The sequence below is a fragment of the Bidens hawaiensis genome, unplaced genomic scaffold (assembly GCF_021521415.1).
Source record: "Bidens hawaiensis isolate Kalapana, Puna unplaced genomic scaffold, B.hawaiensis_p1.1 tig00066698_1, whole genome shotgun sequence".
In the NCBI taxonomy this organism is placed as follows: domain Eukaryota; kingdom Viridiplantae; phylum Streptophyta; class Magnoliopsida; order Asterales; family Asteraceae; genus Bidens; species Bidens hawaiensis.
Window position 1 is genome coordinate 49,551 of NW_027501858.1, and position 27,912 is coordinate 77,462.

The window sequence follows — 27,912 nt, forward strand, 5'->3', positions numbered from 1 at the left end:
TGCTACCAATACAGCACGTATAAGGTTCACAGTCCTTTCCTATGCTGTAATACATCCACAACACGTACAAGGTTCGCAGTCCTTCCCTGTGTTGCAACCTAATTCATAGCACGTACGAGGTTCGCAGACCTCCCTATGCTACCAATACAGCACGTATAAGGTTCACAGTCCTTTCCTATGCTGACGCCTATCTACATTACGCATAAGGTTCGCAGTCCTTATCTACGTCTACATATATCATCTACTTCACGTATAAGGCTCGCAGTCCTTAACTACGCCATCACCAGCCGAGTCTATGTCCGACAGAAGCTAGAGGGATTTGCCATCCTAACTTACTATGTCGAACGTAGAACTCACATGCCATTCGTGTACCTATATACACATACTTACATTATAACATAAGAACACTCTAGGCATTCTTTACCTCATTCATTTAACAACCATACCCCTTGTCGACACGTGCAATATCCGAAGATCGTTCACAGCCCCGACAAGTATTCATTTGAAATATTCATACATCTTCGATATATAATATTCGTACCCTTATTTTTAACCTGACAGTACGCGCAATATCCGAAGATCGTTCGCGTACCGACAAGCAATCATTCATATCTATCACACATATCACATATGACATACACTTATCACTTAGGATAAATGTATTAACAACACATCGAGTATGAACACAGCCCCGAAAACATAACAAGGAATGGGGCTAGAAACTCACCTGAACTCTGCTTCTTTCTTCTGATAGCTGTAAATCCCTTCTTTAACTGAGCTCGGCTGACTGTACAAGTTACACGTATCAATACTCGCCTGATCTAATCTGGTGGCCTAGTAATAGCTTACTTTAACTTATCGCTTAATTTATTTTCTAATCGAACTTGGCTTTAGGCGAAGTTAACCCTCGGGCGAACTTAGCTCTAGGCGAAGTTAACCTTAGGCGAACTTAGCTTTAGGCGAAGTTGCCAGCTAGGCGAACTTAGCTTTACAGCGAAGCTGCCATCAGGCGAACTTGGCTTCAGGCGAAGTTTTCATCAGGCGAACTTGGCCTCAGGCGAAGTTACCAGTCAGGCGAACTTAACTTTACAGCGAAGTTGCCATCAGGCGAACTTAGCTTGCAGGCGAAGTTCATCAGGCGAACTTAGCTTGCAGGCGAAGTTCATCGCTTTGAAGGCGAAGTTGCCCAGTTGCAGGCGAAGTTGTCCAGATCAGCCGCTGTTCGGTTTCTGTCCAGCATTTTGAGCGATTTTAACACCCTTGCTATGGTTCAATATCACCCACTACGCTTTCCGACCATTTTCGGTCGCTTAAACACTAAAAAGCTTGAATCTTTAAACTTCAAAGATCAAGAATCATACCTTTTTGAGCTTGTTTGGATCTCGTTTAACTTGTTAACACACTAATCGCTCTCTCTCTCTCTCGGATCTGCCCGTTCCTCTCCTCGGCCCGGCGGCGGTGTAGATGGTGTGTGTGTTTTTGGAGTGTGTGTGTAGAAAGTAAGGAAATGAAGATATTTTTGGGTTTAGGGGATATTTATATCCCTGAAATCCCATGGACCTAAGGCCCATTCTCATTTAACCCGTCTCCATTAATCCAACACTAGCCCGACTCATACCAACTCCTACTCTATTATTTATTTCCTGACAACCCGAGTAAACTTTCCCTCTATTAGCAAGTAATATAATTAATATCACTTTGAAATTTTGGGATGTTACAGCGATATTGAAAGCATCGTAGATACGAGTGAATTTATTCAGATGGTCAGGCGCGTCCTCGCCTTCAAGTCTGTGAAATGGGGAAGAATTAGTAATAGAATTCATGACATTGGTCGAAATATGCCAGTTATTAACATCGGGTATCGCCGAATCTGTGATAGCAGACCGTCTCCCCGAGACTCCCTCATTCATTCTTGAGTGAACTACACGCCTAGGGGGGTTGCGTCACCCATATCTAAAATGGAATCAGAAACGTGTACCTTGCTTTCACGTAGAGCACATGCAATATCCCGAAGCTCCCTAAGGTGCTCACGAAAATCTCTCTCGAGTTCAACAGAAGCTGTGAACTCTGGTGGTCCTAGCGAACGTGTACGACGCATACGCTGAAAAACAAGTAAAAGAGTCATGACCCAAGCTTATCCCTAAAGCACACAAGGCACATATAGCAATTAAGAGCAATTAAATAATAAAATAAACAAAACTTGTCACACCCCAAACTACGGCGGAAATGCCGGGGCGCGAACTGATTGTTCACAGCTCAAAAGTTACTATCATAAAATAAAATATGGAAATGTCTATTAAATTCATTTATTTCAAATTAAAGTGCACAAATATTCAAACATGGAAAAAGCAATCCAAAACAAATAAATTATCCCAAACAAAATAAAAATATAAATAGTCTTCATTATGTTTCCTAAGGTCTTTCTAAGCGATCTTCATGTTAAACATCAAGTCAACTGGTAATCTGCATATGCGTAGAAATTAAAGTAGATTTTGTCAACACTAGTTGAGTGAGAATATCACCAGTTTTCATGATACAATAATATAGGTAAATAACAAAACGAAATAAATGCGGTAAATAGCAATCAAACAGTGAGCAATTAATGTGTCAGTTGACCATTGCCATGCGAGCGGGTGTTGGCTACTATGACATTCATATGATCATACTATAATACGATTATGATGGACCTCTCCGAATGCGATAAAGTAAACACGTAGGCAAGTAACAGATAACATTTGATCGAATACACACAATTATACGTTTGCTAGTTTGTGTATGTATGTAATATGAAAATAATTATTAGTACGCATATGTCCCCAAATCATTTAAAAGTAGTAAAATAAAGTGGAATGATAAATCTCACCTTATAGCTTAGGCGACTGAGCAAAAATAAGAATAAACGATGAGAAAATAAACGAATCATCCTCTAACACAGTGTTTGAGATAAACCGTATAGACCTGAAACTTTGAGACAATTAACTACTGTTAAAACCAAAATAATTGCCGCTTGAATCATTCCAAGCGGATGTCTAGAACTCCGGTTATGAGAAATTAAACGTTTAAGTAAGCTGGTACTTACCAGAAATTGATTGAGGGTTATTGACAAGTGAGTATTAATGAACAATTCATCAGTTAACAACTCACCCGGATAATGCTTGAGTTGACGGGAAATCAAGGTCAAAGGGTAGAAAAGTGTCAAAGTCAAATTGCAGCTTGTAATCTTCGAGTAATAAATCAAAAACGAGAGTGTAAACGTCGGGTTAATGGATGTGACGACTGGGAATTCAATATTCAATAACATTCTAGGGTTTGGAATGATGGTTTGTTTATATAGTTAGTATATCAACTTGTAGAACAAGAAACCAACTCGTTTTGGTAAATGAATAACATATTGATGACGAAATCGGGTCTTGTAATCTTCGATATATCGACCAAAATATAGAGAATGAACATGGACATTATTCCCTAGCAGATTAAATAACTTGTTGCTCAAATTTCGTGATTTATGGTCGTTTAGGGAAAGATTTAGCATTAAACGAGAATCGAACCCAAATTTGGCTGGTCTGGGCATTCTTCACACCGCGCGAAGGATTAGACCTTCCTCCTTCGTGCCACGCAAAGGAGGGGCATCTACCAGATTTTGATTTTTGGTACTTTTGGTCCCTGAGGTTCCAAAAATGCATTTTTGAGTCATTTTAAACAATTTTAAAGGTTTCTAAGGGCTATTTGACACAATTGAAAGTTAGGGAATTATAAACTAAGTCAAACACAATTAATTTACTAATAATTGCATAATTTAATTGATAAGAAAGATCCGAATGCATTCCCGAATCTAGTAAACAAATAAGAATACAAATATGGAAAAACCGAAATGTTACAAAACTAATCAATTAAACTAAGATTAAAAATAAAAAAAAAAAGCAAATAGTAGGTAGTCTCCAATTACCAAGTGTCCACGCCAACGGCACCAAAAACTTGATGTGCACAAAGTGGTATATAAAAATTTAACAATAAATGACCAAGCACAATGAGTAATAAAAACCTAGAATACCCTAAACCAAACCACTAGCAGCAGGCAAGTGAACCTATCGGGTGTAGTATAGCTATGTGAAAACTGGGAATAATGATCCCTAGAGACACTTATTAAATTAACAAGACTAGTTCCAAAAGCTAATTAAATTAATAATTAAGAAAATATTATTTTTAGATTTTTATTTATTTTATCTAAAAACTAATAATTAATTAAATTAAAGTAAACTAGAAAATTAAATTACCGAATAAGACTTAGCAAATTTAAATGAGAGCAGGGGTTACATAGGCAAGGAATTCTAATTGTGATGGCTCGGGCTTTTATCAATTACCAGAAAATGCTATTGGAACCGGGAATATAAAAATATGAACCCTAGGAAACCTAATGGGTCCCTAAGCACTCTCAAGGTGTCACCTAAGAGGAGATCCTAAAAATCATATAAAAACACCGGCTTATTGCCTCACCTATCGCTTCACCAACTCAGATTAATTACCCTAAAAGACAGCTAACCCGTCGGTTTTACTATCTCAATGCATCTGAGTACACGGGGTGGTCTAGAAGAGATCTAAAGGACATGGGTAAACAGTGAAACTAAGGAAAACTAGGCAAACTTCCTATCAAACAGTTTAACCTAAAACCCTAATAACAAAGACAAACCCGACAGCTTATCTCCTGTTGGATATCTAAGCAAGTAAGAATATAAACTTCCAATTGAGTGCCAAAAATCAGTTTCTATAGTGTATGAGCTCAATAAACTATAAACAAGTTGTTAACACTCAATAAACAACCTAACATGCAACCTATAATCAAAAGACATTCAATGAAGCAACATGTGAAACATTCATTCAAACACAAATCTGAAGTAAATACGCATAAATAACATCCAATAAATCTGATCAAAACTTTTAATTAATCAAAATCCAATAACCAATTCCCGAAAATCATTAAAACCATTAATCAATCACAAAACATCAATCTAAGCCTAGATAACGTAAGATTTAGCCAACAATCATGTCTAACAGTAAGAACTTAATGAAATCAGTAGCGAACATGAAAGAAAACAAAGTTTAATGAACACAAAACTCTAAACCAAACCCGGGACTCGCTTAAATCTTCAACTCAAGCTCCGATCTTCAATCTCACGAACCAGAAGCTCCTCCTTCTTCAAAATCACCCTAGATAGAAGCTTTGACGGCTGAAAGACTTAGTATTTTCATCTAGGGTTGTAAAAATTGTTTAAATAGGAGTTTTCAAATATTTTTGCCGATACAAAGGTTCCCCGCGCAACGCTGGGATCTTGGCTTATTACCCCGCAATGCGCGGCCAACAAAATAGTCGGCCTGGGATTTTCCCATCTTCTGGGTTCCCTGCGCATGGCGGGGAACTTGGCTTACTCCTCCGCAATGCGAAGGGGGCTTCTTTTCCAAATTTTTTTTTTTTTTGCTTTCCCGATTTTCATGCTATTCCCCATACGATCTGATTTTCCATCATGTGGCCTCTTTTTCCACTCCTTTTATGCACGGCTACCTGTAAACCAGAGAAATCGTAAATACATGTCATTTTTATATATAAACAATGTAATTAAGCATGATTTATTAAAGAAACGAGTATTAAAACCAGATGTTTATTGCAACATATCAGTACCCAAGGTGAAGTTGAGTTCCAACCTAAACACCCTTACAATGTGCTCCCGTGTTTATTTAACAAAAGAAAGGAAAAGAAGCATATTCTGTCATTTCCCTTCTCTTTTCTTTTCGCTTCTCTCCCTCTCCTCTTACGTTAGGCCCTATTTTGTTGTTTAGTCTTTTTTTTTTATTTCGGTCATGTCACGATGTCTTTTATTAGCTTTCAATTCGTGTATATATGTTTGGGCCCGAAGCCATGTACGTTGAGCCCATTGGGCCGTGAATAATGAAGTATATGCATGTCATGCTTCTCCTATAAATAGGGAATCATGGACATACATCTATAACCTTCTTTGCTAAAAACATTATCTAACTTTCTCACCAACTTTCTCTACTCCCTCTCTTTCTTTCCTCTTACGAAATAAAACATTCTTAAGATCCGAGATCTCGGTTACACCCAAATGATTTCCGCTAACTTGGTGTGAGATTGATCCAAGAACATATTTGTTTGATCTGGTTTGAGGACCTACAATCGGTATATTGTAGGTCCCAACCTGAACACCCTTTCTTATTTTTATTGTCTTTTGTTTTGTTTTATGTTTCAATAAGTTGTTTTTATTTTAATATTAATTTTATATTTTTTATATTTTTACTTTTTCTTCCCTTTAAATTTTATTTAAGATTTATCAAAAGTTTACTTTATATGCTTGTTGCTTTGTGTTGAGGTCCCTATGAAAATGTTGTCAAACGTGTAGACCGATAAAAATATATCTTGTATATATTTAAGTGTTTGGGTTCGGTGTACAAATATTTTTTCGGATTTAAATCTGCAAATATTTTCTAAGTTTGAGGGTTGAGAGTGAAAATTCGTTTAAAACTTGAGAGGTTTTGACCCTATCACAAGATAGGCTGACCCTAAGGGGTCAACCCAAAATATCTTTCACTTTTTCACTTCACTTTTCAAGAAACACTCTCAACTCTCTCTCTCTCTCTCTCTCTCTCTCTCTAAACCCTCAACCGCCACCGCCTTCATACAAAATCACAAACCAATCCGTTATCTTTATCGATGGTTTCTCTCTCTTGTTCTTGTTGACGGTTCAAAATTGAACCGTCGCCAGATCTGTGAGCGTTTATGTGTTATTTTTTGACTAATCAATGATAGAACCTGGGTATCGATGTCATAATGAACCCTTGGACTTAGTTAATTAGATTTTTTATGTATATTTGTTAGACTTTTAAGTTTTTTATTTTCGCTATTTTTGGACTTTCAAGTCCGATTATGTTGTCAGCCCGTTGTTGTTTGGGTATAAAACTTGTACATAAGTTAGATTCGAGTATAGGCGATCTTGGATCTATGAGGAATTTAATTTTGGATAAACTCAATTACAAACGAATCAAAGGGGATTCCAATCAAATCACACGGAGAGATATTTTGAGACGAATCAAATCTATAGAATGAGTCGAATCGCATGGATATTTGAGAATAAATTGCATGATTTCTTTGGATCGAATCGCGTGAAATATTTGAGTCGAATAAAATTCTCACCATGCAATCCGATTGATTTTTGTCATGCGATCCGATTGTCTTTTCTCATCCGATCCGATTCGTTTAGACTTTGCTAGTTTTCTAGAATTTCAGTTTTTAATTTTTTTTACTTTCTATTCAGTTTTCTTTCATTTTTTGTTTTTCAATTATTGTTCATATCTTCTTGTTTTCCCTTTTATATATCAGTTCTAATGGTTTACTTGATGATGTCTTTGGAGCAACATAATCCTCTTAATCTCCCAAAGAAGGAGTACCGAGTGTTCATTTCAATGATAAAAGGGCTTAGAGAAACTCCCTTGATGCATGATATCACTACAAATCCCGAAATTCATACATGTTGGATTGAAGAATTCTGGACAAATGCCAAGGCTTCCAAGGACTCGAACTCCATTACAACAAAGGTGGCAGGAAAGAAACTATCTGTAACCAAAGCAACCATTAGAAGAGCTTTGAATGTCAAAGATGCTGAAGATCACTTGTTCGGAAAGATTAAGAGACCGGAGTTACAAGATTTTGTGAAGGAGATCGGGTACGACACCAAATTGAGATCCTTGGAAAAGAAACATCTACCACCCTATTGGAAATATCTGTTCCACCTCATAGCAAACTATCTGACTGACTTGAAAGGGAGGTTTGACAGCCTTAGGACAGAATGGGTGGGTGTTATGGCATGCTTGACCAACAAAGTGCAGTTCAACTTCTCCAGACTCACTTTCCTATGCATGCAAGCAAATGGCCTTACCAATAGTACTTGATGTCTGAGGTATAGAGACCTGTGTACCCTGTGAAATATGATGCAAAGGGTAATGAGTTACCTTCTGAGGAGCCTCACCATGCAAAGATGGTGAAGCAGACAGTGTTCAAAGCCATGTTAGATCCTCCAAGCCGAGGATATAAATACAAAGGAGAGGTTCCTGGAAAAAAGTTCGGTTTGTTTGCTAAAACGGAACCCAGAGATGACGAGAGTGAGGAAGAGCAGGCCCAAGATGATTCTGATGATGAGGCTAATGAGACATAACCTGAGGTTGAAGTTGAAAAGAGGAAGTATTCATGTTGTAACTCTGCCTGTTGGAGTTTCTGAAGCTGGTGGTGATAAGGAAGGTGATAAAGAAAGTGATGAGGATGATGAAGAGGAGGAGGATGATGATGATGTGATGGATAGCTTTGATAAAGAGTCGGATAGTGATGATGATGACTCGGACAATAATAATGGTGGAAATAATGGTGGTGGTGCTGGTGTTGGAGGTGGTAGTGGAGAAAACAAACAAACTGCTCCACGCGATGATATGCCACGTGATGATCCCATGACTGGTGATGCTGCTCAGAAAACAAGAGAAAGGGATGCAGGTTTGGATGATGAGTTTCGATCTATTTTTGAGGTTGATGAACTTGCAAGTACCCTATCTCCGGTTAAAGAGGGCTCTAATGATGATGGCATAAATTACTCTCTGAATCTAGACATGCCAGTCGTAATGTTAGAGCTTCGGATCAAGAGACTCCTACAGTTGTTGCTCTTCCTATTGCTAAAGCTTCTCAAGTGCCTAAGCCCGGAAAGAAAATGTGGTACAGTATCGGCAAAAATGCCAGCATCAGATGCCGAAACTACCCATACCACAATGACTCTCCCATTCTCTACTACAAATGGCACGATGACAACAAAACATTGGCTCTCATGCATGCGAATGGAGATCTTACATACATGCACTACTCGAAAATGCATTCATTGTCTCAATTTGACATGAATTACTTTCGAAGAATTGTGGGTAAAGGTGCTTATGAAGATAAATTGGAGGGTTGGTTTAAGCGATTTTTGAGCAAAGAATGGAAGGATAAATACCCCAATTTCAAGCTTAACAAGGGAGATCTTACTTACACCCAACCGAAGTTGATACGTTCACTGGCAATAGAAGAAAGGCATGGAGGTACAAGATGGCGAAAAATCTTAGGCAACCAATCAACCATGGAGAACCGTTCACGCCCAATATGCTCTATGACTTCATTGACTTGGAGTTTGACAACAGCACCGAGGAGGTCATCATTCACTGTGAGACCATGCATATGCTCCGCTTCTTTGACGAGCATGAGCTAGTGGGTCTCGGCAAGGAGGATTTGTTGTAGCTTTACAGTTCTCCTCTGTCCACAATTGAAGATATTCGAAGGGACAACACTAACAAGATAGTTGAAAAGTTCAACAAGTTCGTTCATTATCTTGTTGACAATCAACTATTTGATTATGACTCCCCCTTTGAATACGAGACCGACTGAAGATGAAAGCTTAAGATAATACTAAAGACTAGAGGGAGATTATTAGGCCCTATTTTGTTGTTTAGTCTTTTGTATTATTTAGATCATGTCACGATGTGTTTTATTAGCTTTCAGTTTGTGTATGTATGTTTGGCCCGAGGCCATGTACTTTAAGCCCATTGGGCCGTAAATAATGAAGTATATGTATGCCATGCTTCTCCTATAAATAGGGAAGCATGGACATGCGTCTATAACCTGTTTTTGTCAAAAGCATTATCTAACTTTCTCACCAACTCTCTCTACTCCCTCTCTTTCTTTCCTCTTACGGAAATAACCAAACACTCTCAAGATCCGAGATCTACGTTACACCCAAGTGATTTCCGCTAGCTTGACGTGAGATTGATCCAAGAACATTGTTGTTTGATCAAGTTTGAGGACCTACATTTATTTCCCTTCCTTCCAATTCCTTCAAGTTTGGAAGGAAACCAATTCCTCTCGATTGACTCTTCATTCTCCCCTTCTTTTTGTTCCTTTTTTTTTTCTTTTTCTTCATTTAATGAAACTCGGGAACATACTTTCATTCTTCCCATACCTTTATTTCAAATGAAATAACTCTGGAACGCACCCATTCCTTTCGTTCCCTTCCTTTCCTTAAGTGGAACTCGAGAACACACCGTTAAAGCAAAATGCACAAAAAAACAAATCACAAATTTATAAAATAGTAAGCCTACTTGTTTTGATGAGGCTTTAAACATCACATTAAAGCGCCACGTTACTATCACGTAGATAGTTTGGCTTTAACTAACACACTCTTTTAGCACCGTGTTATGGTTTAAAGCCTTGTTATTACATTAAACCCAACCATTTTCTTGTTAAAGCATTTGAGTCCCACTTTTTCCTTATTAAAGTCACATTACCACGTTATCATTTGCCCCTTAAATGCCTAGGCCTTAATGCCTGACGTGATATTAGAACCACGCTACCATGCCACATCACTTTATAACCCTTATTAAAGTCCCGCAACAACTAAAGTTGATTTGTTAAATAATTAACCGAAAGTTACTTTTTGGTTCTGGAGAAAAAAATCGAACCATTCTTTTCATACTTGTCAAACTTTTTTTAGGATATGTTTGGCAAAGAGTTTTTAGGGGCACAAAAAGCCTTATTTGGTTTAATGGGCTTAAAGCTTTTATATTATGAGAAAAAGCTTTTTTTTTTCTATAATATATGATTGTTTATTGGATTACATCGAAACAGAAGGCAAGCGGGCAACAAGCTCCGCCGCTCTTTTTTAATCACTAGAATGTTTAGTTAATCGCTTTAACTAGTTTTAAACTTGGAGAAATTAGGGTTTACTTGTTACTAATAATTAATTACCAAAAACAATCAATTTCCGATCTCCATTTGTCACAACACACAGAATGCATAGCTTGTTTAAAACACAGCAGCATTCTTATCGATTTTTTCTCAATCAATTCCAACGAAGCTTTAGCAGCGCTCTATCTGACCAATTACTCGTCAACGACACCGATTCCTTTGTGAGTTTAACTTCAATTGAGTTATTGATCACACACGTGCACTTGATTACACAACTTTTGTTATAATTTGATGGAAGTTTGGTGGTTTGACAGGTGTTAATGGAAGGCAATGCGAGCTCGAGAACCGTGATTCTCAACAGACCTTCGGTTCTCAATGCGCTCAACGCTCCTCTGGTAATTGGATTACTTGTCTTTGTGAATTACTTACTTACAATGTTATATGATGCTTGCGTTAATTGGCCGAGGATGTATTTGTTACCTGGCATATCGGTGGGTTAATATAGGCCATGTAGTCTTGCTTTAACATAATTGATGGTAAAAATAAGCAAGTTATACGGCACGCATTTAAGTAAACATGTCTAAAGTTAAGCGTTAGCTACACAATGTATCGGTGGGTTAGTATAGACCATCCTTGGTGAAATGTTATTAGTTATAATTATAATTGGAATTATAATTACATGATTTGTTTCAAATTGGATACAATAATACATAACAGAAATCTGATAAGAATTGGAACATTGGGACGGTGAATCACACATTTTGTAAAAGTTTATGGTCCCAAATTTCATGACCTGAAAACTGATTCTACACTAGGTGCACTACAGTGGCCGGATCATACTTATCTTGAAAATGAATGGCCAATCGGCTCAATGAAACATAACCGTAACGAATTTGTAACAAGTTAGAAACAGTCTAACGCGATGAAAATATGCAGATGAGCAGGTTACACAAACTATATGAGAGTTGGGAAGACAACCCTGATGTAGGTTTTGTGGTAATGAAGGTGAGTGATCGGTTCTTCATCTCAAAATTTTCATGATAGGAATGTAAATGAACCGAGCCAACCCCGGCTTGGCTTGTTTAACTTATGAGAGCCCAAGCTCGTGAGTAGTTTTTCATGCTCAAATTTGGCTCGCGATGGACTTGTTTATTATTATTGATTATTATATAAAAGCATATATTTAATAATAGTTATATAAATAATAGGCGTGTTTCGGCTCAGGATCAGGCTTACTAATTAAACAGGCTTATTTTTAGGCTTGAGCCCATTTAAGCTTGGCTCGATTTGGGCTTTTAGCAAGTGTATTTCGAGTTGCTCACGAGCAATTTGGCTCATTTGCACCCTTAGATTTACAGTATGAAGAAGGCGTTCATGGTTCTGAATTTTGTTTGTAGGGCAATGGCAATGCTTTTTGTGCTGGTGCAGATATAGTCTCCGTGCGCGATATGATCAAAAAAGGTAAAAGAAAAACAAATGTTTTTTTCAATGTGTTTACAACTCATCTGAATCTTGTGCAGGCAATATTGAGGGTAGCAAAGAAGTATTTAGGAAGGTGTATAGTTTTGCATATCTTCTGCATGCATATTTAAAACCAAATGTAAGTACTAAAGAGTTGCTAGTAACATCAAAGATTTTGGATCATGAAGTTGACTTATAATTTTGTTGTCATTTTTAGGTGGCTATTTTGGATGGTGTTACCATGGGTGGAGGGGCTGCAATTTCCATCCCGGGAACGTTTAGGATTGCAACCAATAAAACTGTAAGTATACTGTAACAACTTAACTACCACTAATGCTTTCTTTTAGTTAGATTTCAAGAATTTTGTTGCGATGTAGGTTTATGCTACCCCTGAAACATTAATCGGGCTCCATCCTGATGCCGGCGCTTCATTTCACCTTTCTCGTCTTCCTGGTTATTTAGGTATTGTATACTAAATGTTGGTACGTCCTGCTTGCGGTGCGCGCATATAATGTATATATGTGTGAACCCTAGGGGGGCCAAAAGTGAAATTGCACTAATTTTGACGTTATTTTACTAATCTCGTGAAAATAATGCTAAAAGTGGCAGAAGGTTAATCAGGCATCATGTGGTGGCGTTGATAGCCGAAAGACAAGGGTACATGCACCAATCGACCGGTGTGCCGATGCCCGATGGTTGAGTGTTATGAGTCTTATGTCCAAGGCTTGATGCAAAACTACTATTGAGCCGGGGGTCTCACCAGAAGCAACCTCTCTATTCCTACGAGGTAGAGGTAAGGCTGTCTACATCTTACCCTCCTCAGTCCCTACCATAGCTTTGCTATTGGTAGGATATACTGAGTATGATGATGATGATGATGATGATGATTAAACCGTGGTTCTTTATGCCCAAGAGAAGTGATGAAAGTGGCAATTTTGGTCAATTCACACCAAATTAGCAACAAAACTAACTGTGTTAGCTTAGTGGATTGAAATGGGAAAAATTGAAAACCCTGTTGTCCTTCATGCAAAAAAGAAAAAGTGATGAAAGTGAAAATTCTAGCCAAACCACAGGGATGAAAGCCGTACTTTACTCTTAACTAAATTGTTCACTTGGTTAACAATGGTGAAATGAAATAAAAATGCACCTGTATTTTTTTAAAGTAAGGGTACTTTGGTCAATTCACACCAAATTAACAGCAAAAGTAACAGTGTTAGCCTAGTGGATTGAAATGAGAAAAACTAATAACCACAATGTCCTGGCAAAAAAAAGTGATGAAAGTGGCAATTCTGGCCAAACCACATGGACGAAGCCGTAATTTACTCTTAAAAGATGTTCACTTGGTTAACAATGGTGTAATGAAACACACATCAACTTGTATGCAGGTGAGTATTTGGGGCTAACAGGGGACAGACTAAACGGTGTAGAAACACTTGCGTGTGGTCTTGCTACGCACTATTCACACAGCACGGTTAGTTATTTTAGACACTTTTTGTAAGCATTAACATCATATGTTTGATTTCATCAGTTCTATAATAACCTCACTCGCAGAAAGTTAAAGAAATTGAAGAATGTCTCAAGAATCTTGTAACCGATGATCCTTCTGTCATTGAAACTTCTCTTGAGAAGTACACTGACTTTGACTTTCCAGATAATAACAGTGTGTTAAAGAGGTGAACCTTATGTTCATGTTTTTTTTTCTTTTGTGTAAATATGTTTCTACTTGCGGTTTTACTTTTTACGATATGTGGTTTACCTTTCTTTATATGTTAGGAGGGAAATGGTTGATAAATGTTTCAGTCATGATAGCGTTGAAGAAATCATTGAAGCATTGGTAACATTTGAACTGTTTACGTTTAAATTTTTGGTTTTTAAAGATTTATGAATCTGAAAAAACCAACAGGAAAGTGAAGCTGCAAAAACGCATGACGGATGGTGTGAATCGGCTTTGAAGAAACTAAAATATGCTTCACCATTGAGCTTGAAGATTTCATTGAGATCAGTAAGTATGCTCAAGATGACTTTTTCAGCTCGTTAATTAAACAAGCTTGTTTGATGATTGAATGTGTTGTTTTAACTTTGTGTTTAGATAAGAGAAGGGCGGTTTCAGACCCTCGATCAGTGCTTAATTAGTGAATTTCGGTTAACGTCACGAGCAATGTCATGCAAGATATCCAGCGATTTTTGTGAGGTGTGTTCACGGCCTATTTGGATTATGTTTTGCGACTTTTTTTCTAACATGAAGACTGTGTTTTATCTAACAGGGTGTTCGGGCTCGAATGGTGGACAAAGATTTTACACCAAAGGTACCAGCATTCGCTACAGATCTATTTATTACACTTTTGCTTAGAATCTTGATCTTGCAACATTTTGGTACTTTTAGAATACAAAATGCATCAGTAAACACAATTTTAGCCTAATTTTGTTTTTGAATGCTGCTGTATTTGTTAACATGAGCTTATCCTTGCTTTCTTAACTTTACAGTGGGGCCCACCGAGCTTAGCACACGTACCACAAGACATGGTTGATCACTACTTCTCTCACCTCAGTCCGCTTGAGCCTGAACTAGATTTGCCAACAAAGCAACGAGAGGCGTTTACATAACCATCCAAGTATAAAATTTATATTTGAATTCTAAACCTCAAAAAATAATATATTTTTTTCATCTGATCATTAGATGTGAAAATCCTGTATACATATATGGACTCATTTTCTATGAAGAATTTCATTTACTAAATAAAATCTAGCTGTCGGTTGATACATGTGTAAAGACCTCTTTCATATTTCAAAATCTTTTTAGATAATGTTATGAAATTAGTCACAGAAACATCACTAGAAACCAAAGGAAAATGATACAAATATCTATATGAACATAATGTCAAAATAATCATGATTGATCAAACCATACAAGCTAGTGTCTTTTAACTTATAATAGAAACAGTTAATCACATTCGGAATGAAAATGATGATACGTAATCAGGCAGGAAGATAAGATTCAAGTAACATTCTTGATGGGGATGGTGAGTTAATCTCAACTTGCAGTTACATAAACTTCCATTGTTTATCCTCTTGGTCTTTAAACATCTCCGTAAAAACCCTACCCGCACCATGTGGGCCCCGGATATAAAACTGAACCTATAAACAAACATTCAATCATTAATCAAAAGCGTAGGCAAGTAAACTGAAAGTTAATAGTGTTTGTTAGTAAGACCGAGGGGTAAATTGGTAATTTAGCGGGTGCCGGTTGGTTATTTTTGAAAGCGGGGTTGCAAAGTGCATCCGCCTGTTCACCACAAGGGTGCAGAAAGTTCTTATTTCTAACTTACTAACCTCAACATGCTCGACACCATCATCATCTTTCCAAACTCTATTAGGGATCCGTTGACGAGCCGCTCGATTTCTACTTTCTTGACCGTACCCAGTAATCGGTGAGCCAATCCTGACACGAACCTTGATACACATTAATCATATTACAAAAAAGATTCATATCAAACACATATTTTGAACAACGAAATAACCTGACTATCATCTTGAATTCTGCGCAGGGCTTTGTTAAAAACTTTGTACCTGAAAAAAAGAACAAAAGACAGTAAATTAAGGAAAAATAAGAAAAATATATATAATACATGCCACAAAGTCTTACTCTTTTGGTTCGAAGATAAGTTCTTTGAAAACACCATAACCTGCAGCAGCAGCAATCCCGAGGCCCGCTAGGATAACAACACTATATGAAGCTCCTTCTGTAAATGTCATCGGCTTTTCGGGTATATTGTAAGTCGGTGCATCAAATGGATCTTCAACGGTGGTAACTTCTTTCCTAGTCTATAAAAGAATAGAAAAGGTTCAGACATTAAACGATTAAAAAGTGTGTTAATAAACGTATAAACTTTTTTTCAAAATAAGTGAGTTGTCGAGTTCTAACTAAAAAGGGTTGAGTTCTAAAAGCCAAATTCTTACTACTGTTTGCTAAATACACAATAAGATTCTAAAAACTATTTTAGAAGTCACTAACTTCATATTAATCTAATGTGAACTTCATATTAATCGAACGCTTGACGCTCATGTATACAGTGTTTCATTTGTTTGGTTAGCTTAGTAAAAAATATGTCAAAGAGGCGATAGAAGCCCGCAGCAACGCACTCGTAGCCATGTTCGTTTGCATACATATACTAAAAAGCTTCTTCAAAGAATCTAGCATAGCAAAAGAGTACAAAATCCAACCTCTGATGCATTCTTACTTGTTGATTGTGAAGCTTTTGATGCAAATGATCTTGCTACATAATAACTCATGTTACCGCCTGCATTGATCCTAGAAAGCTGAAATCTTGACCGTAGAGAAACTATAGAGCAAAAATCTCCTGCAAAAACATATAAAACCTGTTGGGCAATTTCGGAATTGAAAACTTGGATTATCTGAGAGTCGTTTATGCACTTTCAGATTGAAACTATTTGGTGGTTCTCCAAATAGTCAACCGGAAAAAATTCAGAAGAAACAAGATCGTAGTATGACTCGATTGTGAAACCCGTGAACCAGAGATGAAAGCGTATGCGACCTAACTGAACGGGATCAACATTTTGCAGTTTAGGGTTGGTAACTGCCTCGACCTGTGCCAGGGGCCGGACCCCACCAAGGGGGTCCCCTTGGAACCCCCATTGGATGTTATAACATCACAATAAACATCATAATAAACTCAAGTATAAGGCACCTCATGACTTATATTTAATGAATATTATGATTACATTGGTCGACAAAAATCGATCCAATAACACAAATATTTTACAAAACTGATAATAATAATAATAATAATAATAATAATAATAATAATAATAAGTATGCACCCCACACCTCCTGACTTATTTAATGTATATTCTGATTACGTTGGTTGATAAATCGATCCAATTACAATAAGATATTTTACAAAACCAATAATAATAATTATAATGATAATAAACGCAAATAAGTATGCATCCCGCACCTCCTAACTTATTTAATGTATATTCTGATTACATTGGTTGACAAGTCGATCCAAGTACATTAAAATATTTTATAAAATCGATAACGATGATACTAATAACAATAATAATAACGATTTCTTTAACAATGTGGGAACATGAATCAATTTATGGGTGATGCATACCAACTTGTCTTCTATTTCCGATGATAGCATCGTTTGTGAACCGGCGAATGGCGGTGGCGGTAATCGGCGATTGGCAGGATGGAGAAGAAGATAAGGATTTACACAAAGCAGTTAACTTGTGTAAAGAACGTGAAGAAGAAGATTGGATCATGATTTTAATTGCTCTTGAAGAAATTGATAAACCCTAAAGTTTATGTGTCAAATTGAAGGGGATGTTGCGGGTCATGACCCGATTAGTAACCGGGTATTATTATTATTATTATTATTATTATTATTATTATTATTATTATTATTATTATTATTATTATTATTTAAAATTTTAGATGTAACCCCCTTTTAAGTTTTAACTACTTATGTCATAGTTATGCCTTCAACTTTTATCCTATAACATAATTACCCCTTTAATGTAAAAACAATATAGAAAAATTTAAGATTACTTTTGGTAAACTTAAAACCTTCCCGAGTTATAGGGATCAGATATTTCCTGAATACCCGTAACTGTTCAGTACCTGTACCTATACTCGTCTATTATAAATGTATAAAAACAAAAATATAATAAAATAATTGTTTGTAAGTAAGATAAAGAAAAAATTGGTGGATGGGTTATGGAATATTTTAAAAAATGAGTATTAAATTTTAAAAAGTTTGAATTTTAATTAATTATAGGATAAAAAATTGATGAATAAAAATGTGAATGCTCACTCTTTTTTTCCTTTCACTTTCATTTTTTTCCTTTTCCTTTTTTTAATGAAACACAAAAACATGTATTTTCTTACTTTTCTTCCCTTCTTTCCTTTTCCTTTCATTTCCTTTAAAGGAAAAGGGTTGTTATGATTGTGTCATCTGTAGAGTATCTTTGATATTCTATTAGTATGTTGTTTACAACTCTTTATATACGAGACACGAAAATACGTTTGCAGCGAACATATTTAAGGGTTGTTATGATTGTGTCATCTGTTGAGTATCTTTGGTATTCTGTTAGTATGTTATAAGTTAACATTTAATTACGTTTAAATATAATGATCTTAACATTTCTGTTAATTGCACGGGTCAATGTTCAATGTTATATTCAAAGGGGTTTTAGAGATTTATGAATTGTAAAATTTTGTTTATTATTATTTATATTTTATTAATTCATAAGGTATGTTGTTATGTATATTATTAAATTTAACTTTTTATTGTATATTTAAGCCACTCGTGTATCACACGGGCTCTATCATAGTATAAAATAAATAAATAAATAACCAAAAGATTTGAAACAAAAACTTAAATGTATTAAGATTATTACAAACAAGTAAACAGCTCATTTTTTCTATCTTTAATGTGTGCCTTTTACTCATCTTTCTATGATTTGAAACTCCATATTCTTTTGTAGAGAAGATGAACTAGACTCAACCTCTTTCTCACGATGTTCAACAATAGCCTTCATTTCTTGAACGCGAGGCGGACTCATCATATTATCTCCAACGCCCTCCGGTAGGTGCAACTTCATCTCACGATGCTCTTGACATATCGCGCACCAGTGCAAGCAACAATGTACAAGACATGGGTCCCAAGGCGAATTCTATAAAAAAAACACTAAACAAAATTAAGTAACATTTCACTATTATTAGTTTGTTTCCTTTAATGAATACACACACTTTTATACAATATATACCTTTAGGTGATATTTACGTTGGAGCGATTGTCTTGCCATACCCGAATAAATACCACACATCCACCAAGCGAAGATTAGGCCCTCGGTTATGAGACATGAAGTACTTGGGTCAAATCCCGGGGTGAAAGCCGTAATGGAAGCTAAGGCCATGCCACCCTCTATGCATAACGCATGACATATGCAAGCATTGGTCATGGATATCTCGTCATATAAAGCCGCTATGTTTCGCCCAAACAACATACACGGGCAAAAAAGCCCCATCACACCTAAAAAGTTAACCGAGTATTAAACAACCCACCACAAACATAGCATATGCAACAATAATTACAACTTACAGCTTCCAGGATCATCCGCACAACTAAATATTCCGGTAGACCAGTTCTCATCGGCCGGTGGTTCATATGAGGATGGCAAGGCTTGCCCACATTCCGGGCATCTATGATCACATAACTATCAAAACAATATTATATGTTTAGAAATCTCGTGTTATACAATTCGGAGTTTATATCGGTTAATTGTAACAGATCAAATACCTGATCAACATCGACAGATTGATTGAGTTCTCCGGGTGTGACATCTTGTAGAGAAGTTTCTTGCTGTTTTGTAAGCTTAGCGTAAGATTTTTCTCCCATTTTTCTTTAATCTTTCATTTCAAACAAAAGAAAAATTGTCTACTACTCATGACTACCATAAAAAAATTGCACACAAATATGTGTTTCAACGTGTTTTATGTATGTATTCTCAATTTGTCATCCATACAATTTACTTTGTAGAGAAAATGTCTTTTGTTCGTTAATTAATATGTATGTACCGAACTTGATCTTATAAGTTCCAAATTTAGAGCTAATTTTGTCCGACCAATTTTGATCAAAACCAAAATGATACTTTAGTCGAAACCCAACCGAACCCAACCAAACCTTGTATTTTACGTTTTCCTTAATTTTATACCTCTATTTCCAAGATCAAACATTTATATGTATGCTGCAACTGACAATAACATAGCCTGAAACACGATAACCAAACTTGAAACCGTCATATTTCAGCTTCAAAACTTCATAAATGAGCTTCGAACGCCACAACCCAATCAATTCCAACTAGAACATACGAAAAAAGAAACATAAAAACTACATAGTTAACCAAACATTCGGTTATTGCTATGGTTAAAAAGTTTCAATAACCAAACCAATTCGGTTATTGCTATGGTTAAAAAGTTTTCAATAACCAAACCAATTTAAACTCAACTGTATAAAACTGGACCGAAAGTGTTGTAAGTCTGAAACTTTAAGGGCTCTATGGAAAATAATCAGTTATCAGCAAACAACCTTATCTATCATCAATCATACAGAAACCAATCTTCCATTTCCATCTTTAAACTACTACAAACTATGGGAGGAGGAGCCATAACAACACCAGCGACAACCGCCGGAAACCACCACTCACACCCCCCATGTTCTCCGACTGGTTCGCCAATCGCATATTCAAATCAAACCAGTTTTGGCCCTGTTCCTTCACAATTTGAAGTGCAAAACGCCATTTATGATCTCCAAAGGTAATTCTTTTCCTTTATTAATCTTTAAATATTTATAGTAAACCTTAGGCTTGAATAAAAATCATGAAATTCTAAAATATTGCCATGTTTCATACTACGTTAATAATTTTCTATATTATGGTGTCATTTCACTTGTTTTGTATAAAGTTTACGGACTACAGCCATCATAATGATCCATGGCGAGTCTCAGCCAAGGGCGAGCCGGACTCCCGACCTAGACATGTTTTTTTTCCGAGAGCACTTGGACCTTCTATATAAAACATTACAACCCAAAACTAATACTATGATTTTACTATGTTTATTGTTATAACGTTAAACGTCGTTTAAAAGAAACGAGTATTTTACCCGGCGCGTTGCGCCGGGACAGGTCGGTAAAACCAAGACTGAGGTAAAACAAAAGCAGGTGGTAAGTCGATGCAAACTTGTCAGTGTTGGGTATGTGCATTATGATATCGAAACTAAAACAAAACAATATAAAAACGGCGGTGGACCAGTGGGGTGCTGTCGGTTAGTAAAACTTCAGCTTTGATGAGTCTACGCAAATTTAGTCAGTCTCCGTCACATTTTTTACGGTACCGGAACTAAATCAAAAACAAAATTGGCATTTTGTTGGTTTTCGTTATGTTCATTACGGTACCAAAACTAAAACAAAACGCAATGATTCTACGCGAATTCGGTCAGTTTCACTTAACAACACAACCATCCAGCCCAAGTTAATGTTGAAAGACAGACATTCACACGTATACATAAACATGAATGAAACTTGAAAAAAAAATTACCAAAAACATAAATAACACACTTGAAAATAAATAGCCAATATTTGCACCATCAAAACATTAATAACACACTAGGTAAAAGAAATAACCGATATTGCACAAGTTGAAGATTTGATCTCTGGTTGCTAACCGATATAAGTGTTTACCTCAATCAACACGCACCATCAAACTACTCACAATATATATGCTAAATCACAAAACTATTATTATATATTAAAAAACAAAATGAATACACTTTTTATGCCACCAAACTTCTCTTTTATACTATATATATATATATATATATATAATTAGTTTAAATAATCCATTAGGGCTAAAGCAGTGGCGAGGTTTTCTTATGGTCCAGAGGTGACCCCGCCCAGTAACAAATCTATACATCAAGTGCAGGGGTAACATTCAAAAAACTTTTTTTTACCGTACTTCATACAATGTAAATGAAATAAAAATAGAAATACGATTATAAATATATTTAAACACATGGGATGCAGATTCTCCTCTTCGGTTTTTGAAAACGTGAAATCAAGCAATTACATCATCTTCTTTAACTTATTATTCTTTTATGCATTCCCTAAATTGTACTTACCAATATCCAAGTTGTTCTGATAAATCAACTTTAAAACCGCAACAAAGAGACCTTTAGAAAAAGAGTCTTCAGATTTATTATGACCACGAAATGATAAACTACTTTTTAACAAGAATCTAGAACCACGAACAGAACCCAATAATTGATATCAATTTGAAATCTTTTTTTTTCATACTACGCTTAGTGACATTCGCCCCATATGATCGCTTTTGGTTCAAGAGATCGCCACATTTTTGCACTGCCTTATTATGAACACTATTAACTTCCCCAACATGCTCTTTTAAAACACTCGGTTTACTCCAATTATAAAAGCCTCCACTTACAAAAGTCTCCCTTCCACCTTGATTGCCAATACTTTCATTACACAAGTAACAACAGAAGCAATATGTTTTTTCTTGTTTAATGCTATACTCCAACCAATGATGTTTATTAAACCATTACAATAAACGTCTTTGACCACTAGAATAGTTTGTCCATTTTAAGTCAAGACATTTTGGTTGAAAAGCCTTTTTAACAAGATACGCTCTTCTAATGTCATCTATTTAATTAGGATGCTAACTAGCAATAGGTGGTCTATTAGAGGGATCCAAAGAATGATTGTTCAAATTGATTGTATTTCATAATGAAGGACTTGAAGCCGATAAAATATTTGGGCCAATATTATCATTTTCTTGCATATCATTCTCAATTTTTGAACCTAGACTGACATCTTCATTTTTTTTTGCATATCATTAACAATACTTGAACTTGGAGTTGGAATATTTGAACTTGATTTTGGACCGATATCATCATTTTCTTTTTCATTTAAATAGATTGCTAAAGTGGCTGTTAAGTCTGTATTTGTTTAATGTTTCTTGCACAATAACAAAAGAAAAAAAAAGAGTTAATGAGAATTATTTGCTTTGGGCTTTAAAATTTGTTTGGGTTTTAATTGATTTTAACTTTTAAATTGGTTGGACTTTAAACAAATAGGGGTAACGCAATATTTTTTAGGGGTAACGAAATACGAAAACCGGCGAAAAGTTGAGGGATAGCTGAGGCTACCCCTAGTTTTGAACTAGGTCCGTCCCTCCCTTTTTTTGTTAGTAGTGTAAATTTACCCATTTCATAGCATTCGTATCCCATCCCTCATATTTTAAATGTAATGATATTTTTATATATTTGAAAGTTACTGTTCACATCCTATAATTTTTTAATATTTTTTTAAAGTGGTTGTGAGTTAAGAAGATAGAAAACGTAAAGATAAAAGTATAAAAAGTAGTATTTAATTGAAAAGAAGAAAGAAAATGTAGTGATTTGTAGTGTAATTATAGATTTGGCGACAGGGAAAAGGATATGAATGCTCTTATCCAAACTTCTTTACTGACCTAATGGTCTTTTTATTCAGCTCCTAACTCCTACAGGGCACTTGAATTCTCAAGACCGGCTGTCATAATATCCATACGTTTACCCAAAAAGTTTAATCAATTTCCCATACATATTCTCTTGTTTAAAGTCATAGTTATTACTTATTAAAAATGTGTTTGAAAAATCACAAAAATCTTTTTTATTATAGATTTTTGAAAGGATTAAAAAACAATTTTTCAAAAGACTCAAATACTATATTTTCAAAATGGCTTTTTGAAAAAGACAATAAACCAATAAGAAATTTCTAATGATGTTGTGATTCGGTTTGAAATCAGGGCAATGAATGGATTTCGTGAAATAAACGGAATCGGGGAAATTATGGAGCAGTGTAATTATGATTCTTCAACAGCATTGATGAAACCTCATGGACAAAAGAGACTTGCTGATGCATATAATCTCCTGCAAACTGATCCTTTAGTTCAGGTGTTCATTCAATGTTATCATTTTTGTAATCATCAATAACTAATATTAATAATCTGTACTTCTGTATGTGAATCGATTTTGTAGAGATTAGTGCGATCAATATCGTCGGATCCACATGTGTGGGATGCGATCTTGAAGAATGATGCTGTTCAAGATCTTCAAAGTTCATTGTCACTCACAGGTAACGAATGGTGTTTATTATTCGGTTTCAAACTGATTATAGCCAAATTTCGTCTTCGATTTTCAATCGAAAGAGAATAGGGTTTTCGATTTTCGGTTTGGGAAATATGAATCGCCGAATAAACCAAATAACAAAGGTGATTTAGATTGAGTTAGAAAAATGCTTATTGGCTTTTTCAAAAAGCCATTTTAAACAGCTAGGATTTTGGGCTTTTGAAAAATGTTTTTTAACCCTTTTAAAAAGCTAAAATAAGAAAGTTTTTTGTGATTGCCAAACACGTTTTAATTTATTGACTTTTTGAAAATACCAATAAGGCAATAAGCATTTTTCAAACTCAATACCAGACATGCTCTTTAGTTATGTTGTTTACCTCAACTCAATTTACAATCCATAACTGAACAAAATTAAAATATGGTTTTTGGTTCGTTTTGAACGGATAAAAAAAATAAATTGAAGCCAAGTAAATCAAAAACGAAACTGATGAAACCCCCTAAATCTTATAGAGAAAACGTAATATTCACTAATTCATTGATATCGATACTAATTCGTTGATGCTCGTATATGAAGAGCTAACAATTAACTACAAGTATATATATGATATTATTAAACTTGGTAAAAATGAATAAAAATGATCACTCTACGTATACGGATACATGTCCAACAAATAAACCTTATTGATATAAACATAAACAATTACAATTATAAACACAAATATAAACAAAATATAGTTCTTCTAATACGCCCCCTCTGTTCGAGGGGGATGTGACCCTCAGATTGGATATAAAACTCCATAACAGCTCTTGTACACGACCCTTTGTAAAGATTTCGGCAAATTGATACAAACCTGATTAATGTAAAACTAGATTCCTGAATAAATAAAAAGAGGATACATTAACACTCTACACAATCGTAGCCAAGTGGTTTTGGCTACTGCAATTGGCAATGCCATGATATTCCGCTTTTGTACTAGATGGAGAGATCGTTGGCTGACTTTCAAATTATTACCCAAATATACACTACTGAGAGATTGCCGATTGACGTTTTGACGACCAAGAAAGATTATGATCAATGAAGAAAAAGGAGATGACAGCTAGAGAATTTTAGGGTTTGAGGATTATGGCGTTAATACAATAAAAGTGATTTTGGTATCATTAAGCTTGATGAAAATGAATGCAAAAACTGGGTTGGGCTTAAATATGAAGTTTAATTTTCCTAAGAAGGTTAGGAAGAAGGGTATTTTAATTCACCACATATATTTCAAAAACTCACTTACTTCGCTTATCACCTACATCCAAAAACCTTAGATCTCAAAAAAATTACCAACTACCGTCGCATCCACCTCTAGCTTGCCGCACCAACCACCAACATCCACCATCTTTACCCACCTCCTGCTCACCGAAAAATCGACCTACAACAAGCTCCGGTTTGCCAGATTTGTTTTGATAGTGGTTCCACTACCGGAAAAATGTGCAGTGATGTCAGTGGCTGTGGAATATTGGGTGTGGTGGCGACTGTGGTGGTTGTGGTGGCTAGAGATTGGGTTGGGGCTGGTGATATTAAGATGAGGAATTGACCTTGAAAAACACAACGGCATTTTGAAATGCTTTTCTTAAAACACAATGGATTAAAAAGAATAACATAATAAAATTGATTAAAGCACAATAATGAAATAACACTATCTTAAAACACAATTGTGTTTTGCGTATAAAAATCACTATGTTGAAACCTAATTTGGTAAAACATAATAAATAAAGAAACACAATAACAATAACCTATAACAGAATGTATAAAAACCTGTTATTTTTTATTACAATATGATATTCATGTTAAAGATAAAAAAACGTTTGCTATTATGGTGATATTTGTTTTGAAAAAAAAAATGTCGTATAAAAAGTTTTTAACGTTTTAAAATAATAGAGAATTAACATGTGCCTTGTATGTGAAAAAGGAAAATCAACAAATGTTTTATTTAATTTATGCCTTTACCCTTATTTACCACTTGATTTTCATCATAAGCTAATATCAACCATTCAAATCTAAAATAAATAGACATGACTATTTCTTATCATTACCGAAAAAACTAAACTTCTTATTATAACCCAACCTTAAAAAAATAAACCCTCCATATGTCTAACTAACAAACCATACAAATATGGAGATAAATCAATTACTACTATTATAAACATGAATAAAAACCAAATATACTTCTAATATTAACGACCTACCAACTTTGGTAGTCAAGACTTGTTTACAATGGTACACCTTTGGTCCCTCTATCATGACAAATGACATTATTGCCTCAATCTCTTACAAGTATGCAACAAGATCAAACCCCAAAAGTGGGTAAAGGTACTAAAATCAATGTAAACTAACAGTGGTCATAACAACAGAAATAGAAGAAGAATGCACAGACTACAAGCAACAATCCAACTCAACAGTTGTTATTGTTAAGTGGATCTTTGCTGTCATGAAATCGAAAATCATTGAGTTTATCGAGAAACTAGAGGTTTTAGTGTTTGAAAGAGTATATTCTGCGACTAAAAAGACGACATCCACACTGAAAGATGATGACATTTTGGAAGAAAAAGTGCGATCTTCACTCCTACTCTCGATAGTCATGCTGGTGATAGTAATCGTGACTCGGAGCATGGAAATATAAGCAGTTAATTTATGCTATCATTAATGTTTGAAGTTCTTTTGTGTAAGTCACTAATTTCTTTGAAATAATGTTGTTTGTATTGTATATAGGTTAGGACTACAAGAACTAAATAAACGCTTTCTTGTAGTGGTTTGTACATAGATTAGATGGCTATATAATTGCCTGTAGCATCTCGGATTTTTCGTATTTGTATTCGTTTAAGTTTAAATCGATTCGATAACGTAATTTGGATCTTCCGAACTATTTAAACTTGTATTTATTAGTATTTAACTTGGTTTAACTTATTTTATAATTTCATAACTTTAAATTATGAGAAATAGCCCTTAGAAACCTTTAAAATCGCTTAAAACGGCTAAGAATCGCATTTTCGGGAACTACAGGGACTAGTTTTGTCAATTCTTTCTTATTTTCGATTAAATTAACGAAACTTAAAACTCTAAGAAATGTTATAGCTGGTCCAATTTCGTTTTCTTGGTGTCCAAGCCAAATTTTGTTAGTTATTGTACTAGATTTTCTCATTAAATAGCTTATTTTGTTTTCTAATTTGTTTTTAGCATCCAAATCGCTTATTTTTGCATAAATCGGGTAAATTAAGGTCCAAGAAAAGGATTATAACTAAAATACAAGTCCATATTCTTTAATTACAGATAAATCATGAAATCTTTGATATATTACATCGATATTCTCATTAAAATCGTATTTTGTTACTTAAACGAGTAAATCTTTCAAATATAGTTCGTTTTTGTAAGCTCTATGTAAACACATCATAATTCTCTGCCACAAACCTGTATCCTAACCCTAGAAAGACCTCCTAGCCATCACCTACCTCTGACCATCACCAAACCCTTCAGTTTTTGCTTATTCGTTGAAGATACAATGCTTGTTCGTTTGAACTTTGCATGCGTATGGACCTTTGACTAATCATATCTCTTGATTCTTTCACTTTCCGGGTTAGTTGTAACATAGGAATCATTCATATACATTCCCTAGTCAATAACCTTCAATCAATTTCGGTGGTTGAAGGGTGTTGACTGGTCAAATCGTTTAAATCTCGTTAAAAGGCAAAATAGTCAACCAGTTTGACTATCCGTTTTCCTCATACTACTAGTCGGATTCAACGTTCGGTCCAGAAGACTTTATTCTCTTAAACGTAATTTTAAGGCTACTGAACAAAACCCCGACTTCCGACTCGCTGTTCGGATTCTGGTCAGCACCAGCTCGCTTAAATCTTAAAACAAACATAACTTGAATTCTAAACGTCCGTTTGGATTGATTCCAGCGGAAACGAGTTCATTTTTACTTGTATTATCATATCC

General features: G+C 35.4%; 3 protein-coding genes and 1 pseudogene across 4 annotated transcripts; 2 read left to right on the top strand and 2 right to left on the bottom strand.

The window, feature by feature from the left end:
* Positions 1-11,548: 11,548 nt before the first annotated feature.
* On the top strand, positions 11,549-14,880 carry LOC143604791 (3-hydroxyisobutyryl-CoA hydrolase-like protein 1, mitochondrial). The gene is made up of 12 exons (XM_077081168.1): positions 11,549-11,767; positions 12,160-12,223; positions 12,283-12,362; positions 12,441-12,524; positions 12,601-12,685; positions 13,609-13,694; positions 13,775-13,896; positions 13,997-14,057; positions 14,127-14,225; positions 14,313-14,414; positions 14,488-14,529; positions 14,708-14,880. Exons 1-12 carry the CDS (start codon positions 11,693-11,695, stop codon positions 14,825-14,827), a joined length of 1,020 nt encoding a protein of 339 aa, XP_076937283.1. The 5' UTR covers positions 11,549-11,692; the 3' UTR covers positions 14,828-14,880.
* Positions 14,881-15,199: 319 nt separating this feature from the next.
* On the bottom strand, positions 15,200-17,541 carry LOC143604793 (putative mitochondrial import inner membrane translocase subunit TIM21; annotated as a pseudogene). Its single transcript, XR_013148358.1, has 6 exons — positions 17,362-17,541; positions 16,445-16,581; positions 15,867-16,045; positions 15,742-15,790; positions 15,554-15,673; positions 15,200-15,358 (listed from the first exon to the last, which is right to left on the bottom strand). The product of XR_013148358.1 is annotated as a putative mitochondrial import inner membrane translocase subunit TIM21 (transcript).
* Positions 17,542-18,697: 1,156 nt separating this feature from the next.
* LOC143604792 (cell number regulator 6-like) lies at positions 18,698-19,650 on the bottom strand. Its single transcript, XM_077081169.1, has 4 exons — positions 19,552-19,650; positions 19,354-19,468; positions 19,019-19,284; positions 18,698-18,925 (listed from the first exon to the last, which is right to left on the bottom strand). Exons 1-4 carry the CDS (start codon positions 19,648-19,650, stop codon positions 18,698-18,700), a joined length of 708 nt encoding a protein of 235 aa, XP_076937284.1.
* A 747-nt stretch (positions 19,651-20,397) lies between these two features.
* Positions 20,398-26,670, top strand: LOC143604794 (uncharacterized). The gene is made up of 4 exons (XM_077081171.1): positions 20,398-20,567; positions 23,609-23,756; positions 23,841-23,949; positions 26,337-26,670. Coding segments are annotated over exons 1-4 (423 nt in total). The 5' UTR covers positions 20,398-20,403; the 3' UTR covers positions 26,339-26,670.
* The last annotated feature ends 1,242 nt before the right edge of the window (positions 26,671-27,912 follow it).

Bases quoted from the DNA above. Each gene is read 5' to 3' on its own strand.
- LOC143604791 (XM_077081168.1), top strand. From the start codon at position 11,693: ATGCAGATGAGCAGGTTACACAAACTATATGAGAGTTGGGAAGACAAC. The intron at 11,768-12,159 runs GTGAGTGATCGG...TTTTGTTTGTAG, and splicing joins TAGGTTTTGTGGTAATGAAG to GGCAATGGCAATGCTTTTTG. The intron at 14,530-14,707 runs GTACCAGCATTC...TTAACTTTACAG, and splicing joins ACAAAGATTTTACACCAAAG to TGGGGCCCACCGAGCTTAGC.
- LOC143604794 (XM_077081171.1), top strand. From the start codon at position 20,404: ATGGGAGGAGGAGCCATAACAACACCAGCGACAACCGCCGGAAACCAC. The intron at 20,568-23,608 runs GTAATTCTTTTC...GTTTGAAATCAG, and splicing joins GCCATTTATGATCTCCAAAG to GGCAATGAATGGATTTCGTG. The intron at 23,757-23,840 runs GTGTTCATTCAA...TCGATTTTGTAG, and splicing joins AAACTGATCCTTTAGTTCAG to AGATTAGTGCGATCAATATC.
- LOC143604792 (XM_077081169.1), bottom strand. From the start codon at position 19,650: ATGGGAGAAAAATCTTACGCTAAGCTTACAAAACAGCAAGAAACTTCT. The intron at 19,469-19,551 runs GTATTTGATCTG...TTGTTTTGATAG, and splicing joins AATCTGTCGATGTTGATCAG to TTATGTGATCATAGATGCCC. The intron at 19,285-19,353 runs GTAAGTTGTAAT...TTAACTTTTTAG, and splicing joins TGCGGATGATCCTGGAAGCT to GTGTGATGGGGCTTTTTTGC.